Raw genomic sequence first — 16,847 nt, 5'->3', positions numbered from 1 at the left:
ATTAAAAAAGTGGGAACAACTCTTCTCACTCTTATAGTACAAATATTACTGTGGGGGTTATTGAGTATGTTTTAAGAATGTTTCTCTTGAAGTAGCCTCTAGCTGCACCATTCCGAAGTTCTGAAAGAGCTGCATAGTTGCTGAAGTGAAAACTTTTATTTTATAGCTTCATAACAGTGTTGCTCCAGGCAAGGACTTTGAAGTAGCAGACACCTATATTGTAGGGTTTTGTATGTGCATTTTGGGAGCAACAGGAATGTTGCTATAGTGGTAGGATAAAAGTGCAAAGTTAAGGGGGCCATTACAGTGTTGGGAATAGCACTGCAGAGGTTAGGTACTGTTCAACCTTCTATCTTAAAAAAAGAGCTGAGCACTCTGCTGCTGGAGAGGGCAACCATGTATTCTCAAGAGGAAAAAGATAGATCTGCACCGTTTGTGTTGAGACATTTTTATCTACCTGTATGATTCTGAAGAAACTGTACTTTAAATCAGCCACCAAAGGACAAATACATCAGCAACTCCTTTTCATACTTAAGACATATCTGATCTTTCACTTGCCCACATCTTGGAAGAAAACTAATTTAATCTGCCTTATTCATTATTCATTCAGTTGTTATCCTGCACTATCCCATGGGTTCAAAACAGATTACAGCTTTTGTTGTACATGTTAATAATCCTGTCCCCAAGGGACTTATAATTTTTATTCTATTTCTGAAGCAGAGTTAACTTTCCTAATTTACAATTGATGTGATGCTTAGATGTTTACTGTTGTATAAAATATTTTCTGCCTTTCTGGACTGATTACAGTGCTGAGATTATGTCTGAACGTGAATTATTTTAGTCCTTTTAATTGTTGTTTCAATATGTGTACAGCTTTGTTGATTTTCTGTGGAGGAATCCTGAGGTTTTTCTTTACATAATACATTTGTGATAGGGCTACTACATTTTTCTAGTACTCAAATGTTGGTATTCTAGCGTAATGAGCAAGAGTACAGTGTTAGCAATTGTGAGTGCTTTGTGATATGTGGCAAGCCCCTTAGGATGTGTTGCTTCATAGTCGCTATCCCGGTTTTTACAATTGGACTTGAAAAGGTTCCCTCCCCACATCTTAGATGCCAAATACTCCCTTGGCTGTAGTATTCAAGCATGAGAATGCCTATATAGTCTTTTTAAAGATTATAAACACTAAGGCTGCCCCTCACATCAATATGAACTTGCTGCTTAAAATATTTTTGTTGTTTCAAAGTTTTATGTGTGTTACTGCATAACTATGAGCACCTCAATTTATTGAAAAAAAGAATTCCTAACCCAATTGCATATGGGCTAGATATGGTGATGTTGGCACTGGGTCAACAGTAGTGCCCTAAACTACAATTGCAGGACATTTTAATTGTCTAGAAAGGCTGAGTCTAAAATTCTTAGTAGTCATCTAGTTTAATTCCCAGTGATGGCAGGAGTCCACAGACTAAAACAATTTTTTATGGACACTTTGCCCATCTCTGCGGTGGGGGAACATCCTCCAGGGAAAGAGATTCCATAAATTCCCAGGACAGCTTGTTTTATTGTCCAACCAGCCAAGCAGATAAGAAGCATTTATACTGTTCATCTTGCATCTGTGCAGCTGCAGCTTATTTGCATTTTGTGCTTATTCTGGTAGAATCTTTGTATGCTCTTATTCACCTTTCTAAGTAATAAACTAGTAAGGTTTTCTCTTTTTCTAGAATATAACCATATCAATGTCCATTGGGTTTTTTCATGTTGTAAATTATCGTAATCTTTGTGTTCAAATGTTTCATTTCAAGCTGCTTTTATGTTGTCCATCTTGCTTGAACCAAACAGTTGTTTGAGTTTATTCCTCAGCTTGCAAATATATGCTGTTTGCATGATCATAATGTTCCTTCTGAATAGTTGGGCAGGTGCTGTTCTCCACCAAATGGAGATACAGACTCAATTGTTGTGGGACATAGGAGGATGTGTCTGTGATCTTAGATAGTCACATACTGCCAGAGGTATGTTTAGCCCTTTTCTGACTTTTAACTGGGCAGTCTTCCTGCTGCCTGCTAAGTGGAGAATCTCTCATTAATTTATCTGGGGGAAAAAATTATATATATATATATATGGCCAGTGACTAAGTAAAAAATCACCAGAGTAATTGTCTGTTGGCAGTGAGTGGGGTTATGTTCCCAATCTATTTTATTAAGGAAGAGGCTATTTTCACATTATTATCAATAATCTCCCTTTGCTTTTTATGACTTGTATATCAAAGAGTTGCAAGTGTGGAACTTGTGTGTTCTCTCTTTCTCTTTTTAAATTGTAAAGCTAGATTGGCTTTACAGATTGATAAAAACTAATCTTTTCACAAGACTCTACTGCTGATTATTTAGATTCTAGGAGCGGGCAATCTATGGGAATTAAAAAATGTGATTTTTTTAAATGTTCAAATAATCTGGAGCCAGTGAAAATATACGTATTGGTTGTCAGTGAGCAGTTAGTAGGATTGGCCAATGGCTATGGCCTGTTCCCTACCTCTCCTCGATGCTGTTTTCATGGAGTTGGGATGCAAGTACTTACACATGTTTGGGGAAAGAGAATGTGACCATACATTCTTGTAAACCATACCAGAATGTGGATCTCAGATTATGGGAGAAAGCATCAGGCAGAAACTGATAGATTTGCCCTTTTTCAGTATCTTTGTATCTAAAGCTATTGAGAGCGTAGCCCAGCAAAAGTTACATTGCCTTACTCTGCGATTTTGCTGTAAGAGTGCATGAAGATGAATATGTCTTGGCCATCATGGCAAAATTGATGAGAATGTTCAAAAGGTATAATGAATTTAGGCTGTGCAATCAACTTGACAAATCATATCTTATAGAAATATCATCTACTCCTTCTACAGTACTTCTGCTGACTCCAACCTTCACCACTCTTCTGTCTGCACTAAGTTCAGAGTGGAAGCTTGAAGGTTGTATGACTCCAAACCTGAAGGTTTGGCATTAGCCCCTTCAGTGTGAAAAACAGAGAAGTGTTAAAATATTTATTTAAAAAATGTATACCCTGCCTATCTCAAAGCTGAAGGTGACTCCAAAGCTCAAGGAATATAAGGTTATCAAGTACATAATTGTCTCAAACTTTCATTGTCTCAGGGAAATGCCTCAAGCTTTCTTATGAAGCCATCTGGTATGTCATCAGAACCTTAGTCTGCTGGGTCTAATACTGTCTGTAGTAGCAACTCTCCAAATGTTTCGGGCAGAAACCTGTTCCAGCCTGCTTCCTGGAATTCTTTTAATGGAGATACCTGGGATTGAACCTGGTACTTTAAGGATTCAGAGGATTTGCTTTACCACTGAGCCACAGGTCTTTGTCTCTCTAAGAGCTGTTATCTGCAGAAGGCAGTTGGACAGGTATTTTGCTAAACCAGAAAAGAGAACTGGTTTGAAGCTTACTCCGATTAAAATTGTGCCAACCAGTGAGGCAGACAATTTGGTTTGGCAAGAACACAGTACGCTTCCCAAAAAGTATCCCATGAATGGCATCAACATGCCGTTAATTCACCACTGAATTAGTACTGACTGGTCATCCAATGCAAGTTGTTTCTGATTAGAGAGTATTCATATCACATGAGACAGGATTTAGAAGGCCCTTATCTCTACTACCATGCAAGATTTTCACCCTGTGAGGCTACATTGCAGAATGATCATGAATAGGAGCAAACAGCTATCTCTTTGGGTAGAACAAACTGTATTCTTTTGAAAAAGATGTCTCTGAATACTGTCAGAGCTTCCTGTCATGGGAGATTTTGGTGTGGAGTCTGTCGTACAAGGAGATAAATTATAGATCTTTGGCACATGGAAAGAATGACCTCCAAGCTGAGGTGCATAGATGTGAAAATGCTAGACTTGTTATTACACATCCATTATGATCTGTTCTGCTGCTAGAGAAATAGTAGTTCCACAGAACTTGTCTGCTGTTAAGAACAAAGATAACCATGGATACCTGGGCAACCCTGATGGAATCTCTCTCATCATTCCCACAGAGAGAACAAGTGCATGAGTGATTGTTGAGAACAGTCGTAGTATCTTTCTGATTGTTTCCTTAGGAGCTTCAGAGCAAGGAGATCAGCCACAACTAGAATCTGCCAACTAAGGGCCATGTAAATTGCTCCTGCTCACTTCTGTTGATTTGATGCAATCAGCAAATATCTCTAAGATCTGTGGATGTCCTGGCTTATCTGATGTTTCCATGGCAATATGCATAATACTGCACAGCTCAACAGAGCCTCAAATGATATCTTTTCAGTTGAGAGCAGAGTAAAACAGGACTGTTTCCTTGCTAGCTCTTTGTTATCTGTCAATATACCTTCATTATTCTCTGTGATACAGCATAAGGGAAATTCCTGTTCACAAATAATGCTTTGCTCCTTATCAACAAATGTCAGAATCAGCATTAAGAAAAACATTTGTCATCAGGTTATGAATCTGACAGAGCAAAATTAATAGTGATTGCTTAGCAGTTGAAGAGACTTTGAACACACGTAAGGGGTGGTGTGGTGGTGAAGAACTGCAGTACTGGGCGTGGACACACATGGAGGAAATTCTTGCTACTGTAATGTGATTCCTAATGAGCCAGGGGTTGCCCAAAGCTCTGGTATAACAATGGGGTGTGTGACACGGTTACCAGCTGGTCAGTGTCATCCACTGCTAGTTTTTTTTCTGAAAACTTGTGAAACTATTCTTGGAAGCTCAGTCTTCAAGAGTAAAAGGCATATCAGAACTAAACTTTCAAACCGGACCTGTCACTTTATAAATGTTACAACTTCCTTTAGTCTTAGTTGCATTCCTGGCAAAGCAGGATATAAGCTGAATAAGTAATGACTGCTATCTGGCATTTCATCAAATGGTCTCATCTCAACTAGTGGTGCTCCCAACCCCAAATCTGAATAGGTGAGCATAGTTTTAGAAATGAAATGAACAATGGCACAGACTGGAAAGCAGCAAGGGTCTAAATAACTTCGTTGGGGGTTAAAAAAAAATCTCAGTTCTGTTGAGTTTGATCCTATCATTGCTCCTGTGCCCTAAAACGTTCTGTTTACTAAGGTCAGGTAGCTTATTGTCTGAAGAGAGAAGTCCCTAAAAGTGTAGAAGGAAAAACTGCTATTATATCTTCTGACCTTTTTCCTTGCAGCAGTTCAGTATTCATGATGGTTCTGGGTTCAGCAGCAAGGCTGCAAAATGTTTCTAATTCATAGGGGAGCCAGTATCAAATATTTAAGTGTCAGCCTCGCATCTGCCTAACAATTCCATTTCTAGTTGCTTAGGCACCAGAGATTTCTCTCGTGCTATCCATCAGCATGTTTTCATTTGATGGAACACTTTGAAAATCAATCAGAGTGGGATGATTGCTCCCTTTCTCTAGTAGGACCTATCCCAGTGGGATGACACTTGGGGTCACTGCCTTCTCTTGGGTAGTGCCCCTGGGGCAGATGCCCTGGGCCCTGCATTTTCACAACCAATGTAGACCAAAATGGGTAAGTTGCCCTGGGCCAGCACCCTTCTGGGACAGCATTCCCTGGGGTCTGACGTTGCTTCTTCAGTAGGGTTTCCAAAAGACCAAAAAGTGCCTAAGACATCCAAGAATGATCACTTCCTTGCCAAAAAGTTATTTCTTCTTCACTTTTGGTGAATGTCCCTTTATCAGAAAGGTGCAAATTGTTTAGCTGAGCTACGTCAAATAGTTAGACACTACTGAGAAAAATGGACTTGCCAGCACTTTACTTTTGCCTGTCTTTACACACCCAAACTCCTTCTCCAAACCATTGGTGGTAGTATGTGTAAATGTGTTGAAAACATCTCCATTACTTTTTGCTGTAACTTAGCTGTCATCTTTCTCAAAGTGATCTCTGCAGAGAGCTCCATGTCCTTAAAAAAAAAAAAAAAAAAGACAGGATAAACTTTCCCAATTTTGCTTTTGTGTAGAAGGTTTTCCTCCAACTTTTGCATGGCACAGCCAGCTGTTGTGTAGGTTTCCAGATCTGTACTAGACAGGTAGAATCACCTTTTGAAGCAGAACTTGGCTATGTCAGCCATGTCTTCCTTTGTTCTTACTTGTCCTCCAGTGGTTCTGAGTTCAGCTCTGTAACCTGTGCTTGCTGATGTTGCTTCTCAAAACTTAATGCAAGCAATCCCAGCTCATGGACTGAATGCATCCCACAGCCCCATATGGCTCAATATGTCTGTTTCCTTGCTGGAAGTGGGAAGTGGCTGATTGGCTGCATTCTGCTTAGTGGATTACAAGTTGCAGGCCTGGTGCAGTGGATGCCTGTCCCTTTTTTCCAAGACTTTTCAGTTGGACATAACTATAAATAGAAAACTTGGAGCTCAGTGTATTGTTACACAGGCTTTGCTTCATTTGCTGTTCAGTATTTCCAAGAAACAAGATCTTGAAACGTCAAGTGATTCATCCTATTTCTCTGCCAAAGAAGGATTATTTGTAAATACTTGGTTGCATGATCTAATCCATTCATTTTTTTATACTCCATATTAGAAAGATAGGGTGGATAGTGGGTATCTATAAATGTGGGTAGTTTCTGCCAAAAACTCAGAAACCAGAGAAACCTTGATTCAGTCTGTGCAGAGGGAGGAGGAACTCTTTCTGTCTCCATGGTACCCAGTCCCTGTTTTTATAGGAACTTTATTTAAAGGGAGAATTGATTTAATCTTATTGTTACTGCTGAGTAAATGAGAAGCTCTTAGTGACTGGATAAATGTAGAATGAAATTCATCTTGGTATTTGTCAGGTTATTCTTTAGGTATCCAAGCAGGAGGATAGTTCATGCAAATACACCCAGGAGAATCTGTAACAGTACCCTGTACCTCGGGTAGAAAGATACTGCAAATAGTGGATTCACCTCCTGTGCATTCCCTCTTAGGCTAAGAAGGAACAGCTAGCACTTGGGATTGCACATATCTATGGATTGTCACAGTACCTGGAAAAATGAAGATGGGAGCTCTCTAAGAACTGTTGTAGTGGCTAGGTGGACACATGTGCGGGTTTGGGGAGGTATGGATGCATGTTGGGCTGGATTCTTAGAATGTATAAACCAGAGATCCCAATTTGATTACTTGTACTCTTTTTTTCCCCCCCCCTTCCATTTCTGTGAAGATTTACTCATACTTTACTACACGGTTTTATGAAGACTGCTCATCTGATTCTGACCGTTTTATGAAGACTGCTCATCTGAGTTGATTGCGCAGAGGAGGCATTCGGCATTCTCTTGGATTTGCTGCCATCACTGTGACACCCTGACTCCTAGACACGATGTACTGCCTCCAGTGGTTACTGCCTGTTCTCCTCATCCCAAAGCCCCTCAACCCAGCCTTGTGGTTCAGTCACTCAATGTTCATGGGCTTCTATCTACTGAGTTTCCTGTTGGAGCGGAAGCCTTGCACAATCTGTGCCTTGGTCTTCTTGGCTGCCTTGTTCCTCATCTGCTACAGTTGCTGGGGGAATTGCTTCTTGTATCACTGCTCTGGCTCCCAGCTGCCTGACTCTGCTCATGATCCCACCATAGTTGGCACCTAAACCCTCCCATCTGGTTGCAAGCTTCTCTTCTTGTTTTTTGTTTTGCTTTATTTTAAAGGGACAATTTTATGGGAAGGAGGAATTATAAGGCATGTGTTTGGAGTACAAGCAATCTGTTTTGTATGTCTGGATTAAAGCGTTTCCTTCATGATTGCCTACCTTCCCACAATCCGTCTGTAAAATCTGACACAAACTGTTTTATGTGATAACTTTGACATTTCTGTCTATTCTGGGGTTTGAAACAGATGTCCATGGGTAGCTTTATGTTTTCTTCCCCTGCCTTCTGTATTGTCTGAGGTTGATTCTTTGGTTTCTGACTCGATGGTGAAGTGACTTGTCTCTTTGAATGTTGCCTGATGCTGGAGTTACATTTGCTCAGCTCCTCTAGACCAGGCTGCAGCCATCAGCCCTCTGGAACATGTCCTGTGATCTTGTTGAAACAGCTGAAACGCCTCCTCCCCGTCTTGCTTTTGATAAAGAGCTAGTCTTCATTGCCCTGAACATCTAAGGGAACTTGCAAATGGCTAATAAGCTTGAAAGCTGCTGCAGCCAGAGGCTGCCGATTCATCTCAGCAGGCCAAACTGGGATGTGAACGCTGCCTGAGTGCTTTCCAAACTACTTATCTGCTTAGGTCATCGTGCAAAAATTCCAGAGTCGTCGTGATGCCCCTTTTACAGCACAGGCATTGAAACTTGTTTTGCCCTCCCCTTCTGTCTTCTCCCACCTCCCCGCCCTTTCAGATATCCCCAGTTTACAAATGTCTTCAGTTTGGAAGAAAGCATGCTTTGCTATGTTTGGGGATCCCCTTTATTATTATTATTATTATTATTATTATTATTTTGCAATTGAATTTTAAATCCTCAGTGTTTTGAGCTTGAAAAAGCAGCGTGCAGGGAGGGGGTTTGAATGTGCTAGGGCTGACATGGAAGGGGAGGGTTGCTTCTGAAAACAGAATTTGAGTTGTCACTTGAGTAATATGGTGTGTGTTAATTTTTTTGAGGCCAAGTAGTATTGTCCCACCACAAGCAATTGAGCCCTGCTCTTGTGCATGGGGAAAAAGCCGCAAATGATTGTGCTGCAAAACATAATGGGGTTCTGGGAAGCTTTTTCTGGTGGAATCTGGATTGTAGTTTTTTCCCCCTACACATACATTTAGCTTTCACTGTCTTGCGCATCAGTAACCTCTAGAGATTATCTCTTCTTTCTTCCTGAACAAATGTTTGCTTGTGTGAAACATAAGTAAATCTTTTAGGATGGCAGGTGCACACTGCTCCTGTCCCGCCCCAGTAAACTTTTCAAGATTTCCCTCTTGTTCATGCAGTGCTAAATGGGTGACAGTCTTCACCTGGATGAGTATCACTGAAAAAGCTTTTCTTCTGTTCCAAGGGAGCTAGAACTGAGAAACCAATCGTGAAATCTCCACAGAGAATTTTTATTTTGTTTGTTCATTGCACAGCTGTTCAAAAGGTTTAATAAAGCTTTATAAACTTTGGCCTGTGGATTGCAGCCAGCTATGATGCATGCACTCTCTTTGGACTGAGGCTTTTGGATTTGCAGCATGGTTTATCTCCCTTTTCCTCTCACTCTTCTGTTCCCAGGAGAGTTTTCTTGCAAGCCAAAGCAAAGAATTGTCTGGAGTGAGAATAAAATAAGAACTTGGTTGCTGCAGTCGAGACACTGGTCTGTTGAGCCTTGTCAAAGTGTTTTGTTGACTGTTCGTCTGAGTGGAGAAAAAGCTATGGTTTCCTGGGCAAAATTGCCCAGCCATGACTGTTCAGAACTAAAGACCTTTTTTCCCCTTTTGCTTTTATTATTAACATTCCCAATCTTGAAATACTAAATAGTATACCTGTGCAAACCAAGGTGAGGTGAAGGGGTGCTGCAAGCGAACAGTGAACTGACTGGCTAGCAGTGCTTGAATGAGGGGGCTGCATTATTTTGAGGCAATGTGCTCTGAGAGCCTGATTTGGCTTAAATTATGTATCAGCCTTATAGATTTACATTGCTCAATGAGAGAAAAATATCAATCCTTATCAATGGTTAAACCTAAGCTGTGATCAGCTGAAGTCCCATTACATAGGATGCTTGTGCTGTTTTATTTTTCATAGCTTGTAATTCAAACATTCCAGCACAGAAGTCAAAGCAGAACACAGATTGGATCCTTCTCCAACCGCACAGCCCTCCCCCCCCTTTCCATCTTGCCACCTCTTCAGGGCAAAGAACCATGCCTCTGTCCTATCAGCTGGCTGCCCTGCCCAGTTGCTCTGTACCCTATATTTTCAGCTCTGTATTTTCAATGGTGGCTGAGCTAGGTAATATGTGACCCACCTGAAATTGGTTCGTGGACCCACTTACAGAGTCCCAACCCACAGTCTGAGAAATACTGATTACTGCCTACGCTACCAGCTGCAGCTTTTATTCTTTATTCTTTCAAAAACTGTATTTTCTGAAATAGTTGCAGAAGTAAAAGGGAAGGGGTAGGTGGGGGGACAATGTATGAAGATATAAATTGACATGCTTAGGGCAACTTGTAACATGAGACTAGACAGTAGCAACACAGCTTTAAAAAGTGATGGAATCCTGCTTGAAGACCGAAGAGAGATGAAGGGAGGAAAATGTCTTTCAGTGCACAAAACCCTAAAAATCTTCCAAGTGAAGTTTCTCCTGAAATATAGCATTGGAGCACCACAAATGTGCAAGCACCGCTGTATCACTTAGAGGCAAAAGGCTTTGAGTATCTTCTGGTTCTAGAATATACCTGTTGATTTTGAGTGCCTCATGATATTGTCAGGTAGGCCGAACATTCTGCTTCAGACTTAAGTGGAGAACTCTTGGATGCAGTCATGTGCTAGTAATAGAAAGGTTTAAGGGCATTTGTTCTTAGAAAGCTGTAATCTTACTGGAAACCTTGCTATTGTAACCGGCTGACAATGTAACTCCCAACAAGATGTATTCTGGAGGATTTGAAGTGGAGTTCACACTACTAGTTTATAACCAGGTAATCATTTGTGAAAGTACTGCAGCGGCTCAGTATTCATGTTTTTATGTTGGATTGAAATCTTACCCTTGCCCTGGCCAGGTTGATTCTGTTTTCTTTTGTGTGTTTCGTTTTTCTCCACTGAAAACTTTCTTGCTCTGTGTGTTGACCAGTGTGTGTGTTGGCAACCTTCAGTCTTGAAAGACTATGGTATCGCGCTCTGAATGGTGGTTCTGGAACAGCATCTAGTGTGGCTGAAAAGGCCAATTCGGGAGTGACAATCCCTTCCACACAGAGCAAGTGCAGTCTGTCCCTGGTCTGTCTCCCTGGCTATGGGCCTTCCTTCTTTGCCTCAGACTGTTGGCCAAGTGTCTCTTCAAACTGGGAAAGGCCATGCTGCACAGCCTGCCTCCAAGCGGGCCGCTCAGAGACCAGAGTTTCCCACTTGTTGAGGTCCACTCCTAAGGCCTTCAGATCCCTCTTACAGATGTCCTTGTATCGCAGCTGTGGTCTACCTGTAGGGCACTTTCCTTGCACGAGTTCTCCATAGAGGAGATCCTTTGGGATCCGGCCATCATCCATTCTCCTGACATGACCGAGCCAACGCAGGCGTCTGTTTCAGCAGTGCATACATGCTAGGGATTCCAGCACGTTCCAGGACTGTGTTGTTTGGAACTTTGTTCTGCCAGGTGATGCCAAGAATGCGTCGGAGGCAGCGCATGTGGAAAGCGTTCAGTTTCCTCTCCTGTTGTGAGCGAAGAGTCCATGACTTGCTGCAGTACAGAAGTGTACTCAGGACGCAAGCTCTGTAGACCTGGATCTTGGTATGTTCCGTCAGCTTCTTGTTGGACCAGACTCTCTTTGTGAGTCTGGAAAACGTGGTAGCTGCTTTACCAATGCGTTTGTTTAGCTCGCTATCGAGAGAAAGCATGTCAGAGATCGTTGAGCCAAGGTACGCAAAGTCATGGACAACCTCCAGTTCATGCACAGAGATTGTAATGCAGGGAGGTGAGTCCACATCCTGAACCATGACCTGTGTTTTCTTCAGGCTGAACGTCAGTCCAAAATCTTCGCAGGCCTTGCTAAAATGATCCATGAGCTGCTGGAGATCTTTGGCAGAGTGGGTAGTGACAGCTGCATCTTCAGCAAAGAGGAAGTCACGCAGACATTTCAGTTGACCAGTGACAGCAACATGATACATTTTGGATCTTTGCTTTATCTGTTGCAGGTTATGTCTGAATGGCATTGGATCCTCCACTGTAGTTGTTAAGTAAGTTAAGAGTGGGCTAAATATGTTTTGCACTCTCACATACAGTGCATTGAATCCAAAACACATACTTTGTGTATAGAGTTAACAAGGCAATTTAGGAATATCTTCACCATTATACATGAAGTAAATTAATGTGAATGCTGGTCTAGGTTTTCGAATAATTTAGAATGGAAAAATACACTTTTAGTCTGCTTCACCCCCCAAAGCTTAGTGTGTAGAGGAAGTGGAGGCGTGCAGTATATTTGGTAAAAACCCAGTGGAAGAAACGGAAAATGGAAGAGTAGAGCTAGAAATTAGGACTAGGTGAGCCAACAATAAAGGGGATGGAGGGGGAAGCAACAACTATTGTAATGGAGAGGGAGTAAGAATTTTTCCCACTACTGATTAAAGTTTTGCCCAGCATTTTTCTCTAGAATATGAGCTTCATGTTGCTCAAACTCAGATTACATTACCAGTTTTTTACATTCTCTCTTTTGCACACACACACACACACAGAGAGAACTGGCTACATGTCCCAGAATGCTTCATGTAAACAGACCAAGTTCATGAAAAACTGAAAAGTCGACTTTGTTGATGCAAGCTGCCTGTTACGCGTGAAGATAAAAGAACTGTATGTACTTCTGTTGCTAATTCAGCATGGAAACAACCTGAAGGGGATGATACATCAGGTGTTTTATCTTGGGTCTCTGGTACATTCAAGTTTTCTTACAACTTCTGTTAGACCATGTTGATCTGGCTACATAAAGCATTATCCATGCAAGCTTTTCCATCTTCGTTTCAATATGTAGAATTAAATTGGAGATTAAAACTACCAAGTCCATAGTTACTGATATATTAAATGTTGCCCAGTCCCTAAACAGGTGTTATATCTATCCACTTCAGATTAAGTACAAACTTCTTACATTACCATCAGTGCTCTTTGTGACTTGGCCTCCTTCTGTCTCCATTCATATCCTGATGCAACTCTGCCTCTGTTCTTCGTTGTGTCATCCTATTGAAAGATCTCCTTTTCTCAGACAACTCCCTCCTTGCCACGCCTAGTGATAGGAACTGCCTCATAGAAAAACTGTGATACTAACCCTCACTTCCTTCAAATCCTTCCATAAAACCCACCTTTTTCTTGAATGTTTTAATTTAGCACAACCCTTTAGTCTTCCTTCCCTGCATGTACTCTTCCCCACATTACTCCTACCACCTTCTTCCGACTTTGCCTTTGTCTCCCCTGTGTTGAATTTTAGATTGTGTGCTCCTTGGGATGGGGATTTGGTTTATACTACAAAGTACTGTGCATTGTTGCTGTATAAAGAATATGGCAAGCCTGCAGAATTGCGCACAGAACAAGATACTGGTTTCAGGTAAGCATATGACCAAACATTAGACAGCTGTAACTGTTCATGCTTTAGGTATTCACCCAAACCATCTTATGGATAGACTCCAGTCCAGAGTAAGTTGGTTGTGTGTACGCCGTATTAAGTGGAATAAGTTTGTTACATTCAACTTGCTTCTTATTGAAATCTGGCATTTCCCTGTGTGAAGTGATCTATCATAACTATTTTTTTTTCTTGTAGTGTACCCATTAAACATATTGGTTGCAATTTGTGCATTATGCAGAATTAGGAGCTTTAGGGTGGCATAATTTTAAGCACTAGAATTAATGAATTCATGCCCATTTATGGAAGCTCAGTTCTTTTGCTGCAGTAATTTATATACCTTGTTCCAGTCTTGCGTAGTGGAGCAACTTTTGCAACCTTGTTCCTTTTAACCTTTAGAATGGCTCTTTGAAGGGAAGTTACACTTGAAGACAACACAGGTCACTTCCATTTATAACTCTAGTATTACATATGCTAGTGCTCTTTCTGTTGAGTTTTTAACCTTAATGAATTTTTCATTCACTTGCCTGGTGTAAGGGCTCTGAATCTATTGGCATCACTGCTGTGATGACTGAAGCATGAACCAGAAAATCCCTGGCTTGTAATTATGAACTGATTCTGGCATCCAAGTAGTGAAAAGCTTTCTGCTCTGTCTGGTTAGATTAGTAATTATGCAGCTCCTTGATTTTGTTTTCCTCTGCCTGTTTTCACTACTAAAACATAGTTCCAGGAAGATGATCCTCTGACCTTGCTACAACCAGAACCCTCCAAGAAGATCTTGACTGATTGATCTAAGATGAAAATGCATTATTGTCTGCATGCCCTGAAACATCTGTACTTTGGATGTGTGTGTAAAAGTCACTTATTAGACACACACATGCAGGTCTTTTTAGTTTATGGAAAACTTCTAATCCCCCCCCCCCAATATGGAAACATGGGGTCATCCAGTGAAAAAAGACTGTAAATTCAGGACTTCACACAGCTGTAAATGAATGCATGGAAATCAAGAACCTCTAACCCTGGAGGCCATGCACTTCTGAATACCAGTTTCTGGGGGAGGGCAAGAGTAGAGAAGACTATTAACTTCCTGCCTGACTTGCAGGCTTCATGGAATCATCTGGTTGGCCACTCTAGGAAGCAGGACCCTGGACTAGATGGCACTTTAATCCAGCAAGTCTGCTCTTTTAGTGAAAGGATAAATTGCCCTACTAACATAGAGGTAACATTATAAAACTCATAGAATAAATGAACATACTGTTTTAAAAAAGTCTGTTGCAGGAAGGACACTTTTTTCTTTTTACATTTCCCTGCATGTTAAAATCTCATGGTCTTCCTGGAAAGTGGGACTAAGGAAATCCCAGACTCAATATGGCAACGAATGTTGTTAATTGCCTGTGCATTGTCTTGCCCTTTTTCTTTCCCTGTTCCCAACTCTTCAGCCAGCTTGTCACTTTTGCTTTGTATTGGGAAACACTCCACTCACTGGCACAAGTTTGCCTACTATGCAATTACGTTGACAAGCTAATGTGCCCTTTGACTCTGCCTGCAGAAGACTCCTGTTAGGGCGATGGCAGGCAGCTATGTTGACTTGCAGCCAAAAGCACATCACACATTTCAAGCAAGGATTTTAAAAGCTTTTAGTAAGGCATGGTGGAAATAAAGAGGACACCATCTTCTGCTCTGTTGCACTTGTCGGTTTCTTCAAATCATTCAATTAAGATGCGATAAAGCCAAGTAAAATCCTCTATAGACCTCGACCAGGATGCAAGGAACCGTAAAACTAATACCCTGAACCCAAGGGGGCTTTAGGTTTGCTTTTATTGTACAGCAACCATCCATGATCCACATCAAACCACTTTTGAACTAAAAATTTCCAGAACCGTTCACGAGATGGCCATGGGAGCCAGCTGTTCAAAGTTTAAAAGGTCAAAATAATTGACTAGTGCAATTATTTTGTATAAGGAGTGTAACTCCTTACACGAGCCTGAATGGATCCTGATGCACCTTTCCACAGGTTTGTGCTCTTGGCTCCAATAGTCCCAAATCTCTTCCATCATCCCTTATTCTGCCACTTACACACCAAGCCTTCTCTCATCTTGTTTATATGAACTGGTTTATATGATACTGCACAGGGAACTGTGTAGTAGATGTTGAATTGTTGCCTGTTAAATCGGTTAGATTAATATAGAAAAATCCTTTTTGGTCAAAAAGGCATCTGCAATGACTCAGACAACATATCTACAATATTTATTAAAATTGGCGCAGACAGACTTTTAGATACATTCCTTCCTATACATGCTCCTTCTAAAAATAATGAAAGGGTTTTTTTCTTCAAAATTGTCATGCAACTCTATGTAGATATAAGTGTCATGTGATCAGGTATTAGCTTTCTTAACTGGGTAACAACCCTACTGATCTTCTGAAACTGATCAGTCTTTGAGATCCTCTGTCCCTTAATAGATTCATGAGAGACTACTTTAAATAGCTCCTAAATCTTTCCCCTTGCTGCCACCTAAATCGTTTGTTGTTGTTTTGCTTTGCAGTGCTCTTGTTAGTCTGTCCTTGCAGCAATTTTCCAAGGGAGCAAGTTAGTGTCAACGCCCTGGAATTCACAGGGGAGTTATCTGTGGATCAATCTAGCCTGTCTCCTACTCTGGCAGTTCCAAATACTTCTGTCTAGCCCAGTGATTTTCAACCTTTTTCATTTCAAGGCACACTGACAAGGTACTTGAACTGTCAAGGCACACCATCAGTTTTTTTTACCATTAACACCATGCTGTTGGTGGGGGGCTCACACACCCCTAGTAGTGGCCCTACTAATAAATGACCCTCCCCCAAACTCCCGTGGCACACCTGCAGACCATTCACGCCACACAAGTGTGCCACAGTGAAAATGGCTGTTCTAGCCTTTTCTGCCCTCTAAATACTTTCTTGCCTTAATAGGATAGGCTGGGAGAAGCATGGTTGCGGACAATGTCACACATTGTATGCCCCCTGCTGGTTACTTACAGGCACAGTGACTGAATTGTGAAAGATGATGCTTTACCTCCCTGGCACAATCCCATTTTAAATATTTTATTTATTGTTTTAAAATGCCAGGATTTAATTGCAAACGCAAAAGGTGAAAATGAGTTCACAGAGTCAGGCGGTTCATTTGCCTTATTCATCCGTGGGTTTTTGTGGGTCTCGGTAACACTTTAAATCAATGTTACTGAATATACCTCCTGCCACCCTTTAGAATAGTCTCTCTTCCTCTATTTCTGGCTTTCTAATTTCCTGCTTGTTGGTGCAAAATAAGTGCATTCTGGTTCCATGGAACTCAAAAGGTTTGTTCTGCTTTTCAAGCTGGTGATTGAAAGCATGTCAGTTTTCAAGAGACAACTCTACTTGATGAACAAATGCTACTGTTCCATAATGCGATGCTTTTATAAGGGTAGCACTATACCGTACAGTTGCTTCCGGTAATGCCAGTGGTGTATTTACTGTTTTCTGCAATAAGCAAAGAAGTAAAATATGTATGCATTCTTGCAGTGTCTATGTACACACCTCTGGGAAATGAGGCTTCTTGCTGTCTTGTAAGGAGAAACTAAGGTGGACATAAACGGCATCTAGTGCTAGAATATCAGAATTGCAACAAATGGCAATGGAAAA

The 16,847-nt window shown here is 41.2% G+C and overlaps 1 protein-coding gene across 6 annotated transcripts in view; it reads left to right on the top strand.

The window, feature by feature from the left end:
• BLCAP (BLCAP apoptosis inducing factor) overlaps positions 1 to 16,847 on the top strand; it is a 38,473-nt gene that overhangs the window by 6,528 nt on the left and 15,098 nt on the right. For 3 of the 6 annotated variants that reach the window (XM_066626553.1, XM_066626552.1, XM_066626554.1), the window contains one exon: positions 7,159 to 8,400. The exons of the other annotated variants lie outside the window; for them this stretch is intronic. In XM_066626553.1, coding sequence (XP_066482650.1) covers positions 7,315 to 7,578 — 264 coding nt within the window. In that variant the 5' untranslated portion in view covers positions 7,159 to 7,314 and the 3' untranslated portion in view covers positions 7,579 to 8,400. Of the gene's footprint in view, positions 1 to 7,158; positions 8,401 to 16,847 lie in introns of those variants that run through there. 6 annotated transcript variants of the gene reach the window in all.

The sequence above is a fragment of the Tiliqua scincoides genome, chromosome 4 (assembly GCF_035046505.1).
Source record: "Tiliqua scincoides isolate rTilSci1 chromosome 4, rTilSci1.hap2, whole genome shotgun sequence".
Taxonomy (NCBI): Eukaryota; Metazoa; Chordata; class Lepidosauria; order Squamata; family Scincidae; genus Tiliqua; species Tiliqua scincoides.
This window is presented reverse-complemented; position numbering and strand designations above follow the sequence as displayed.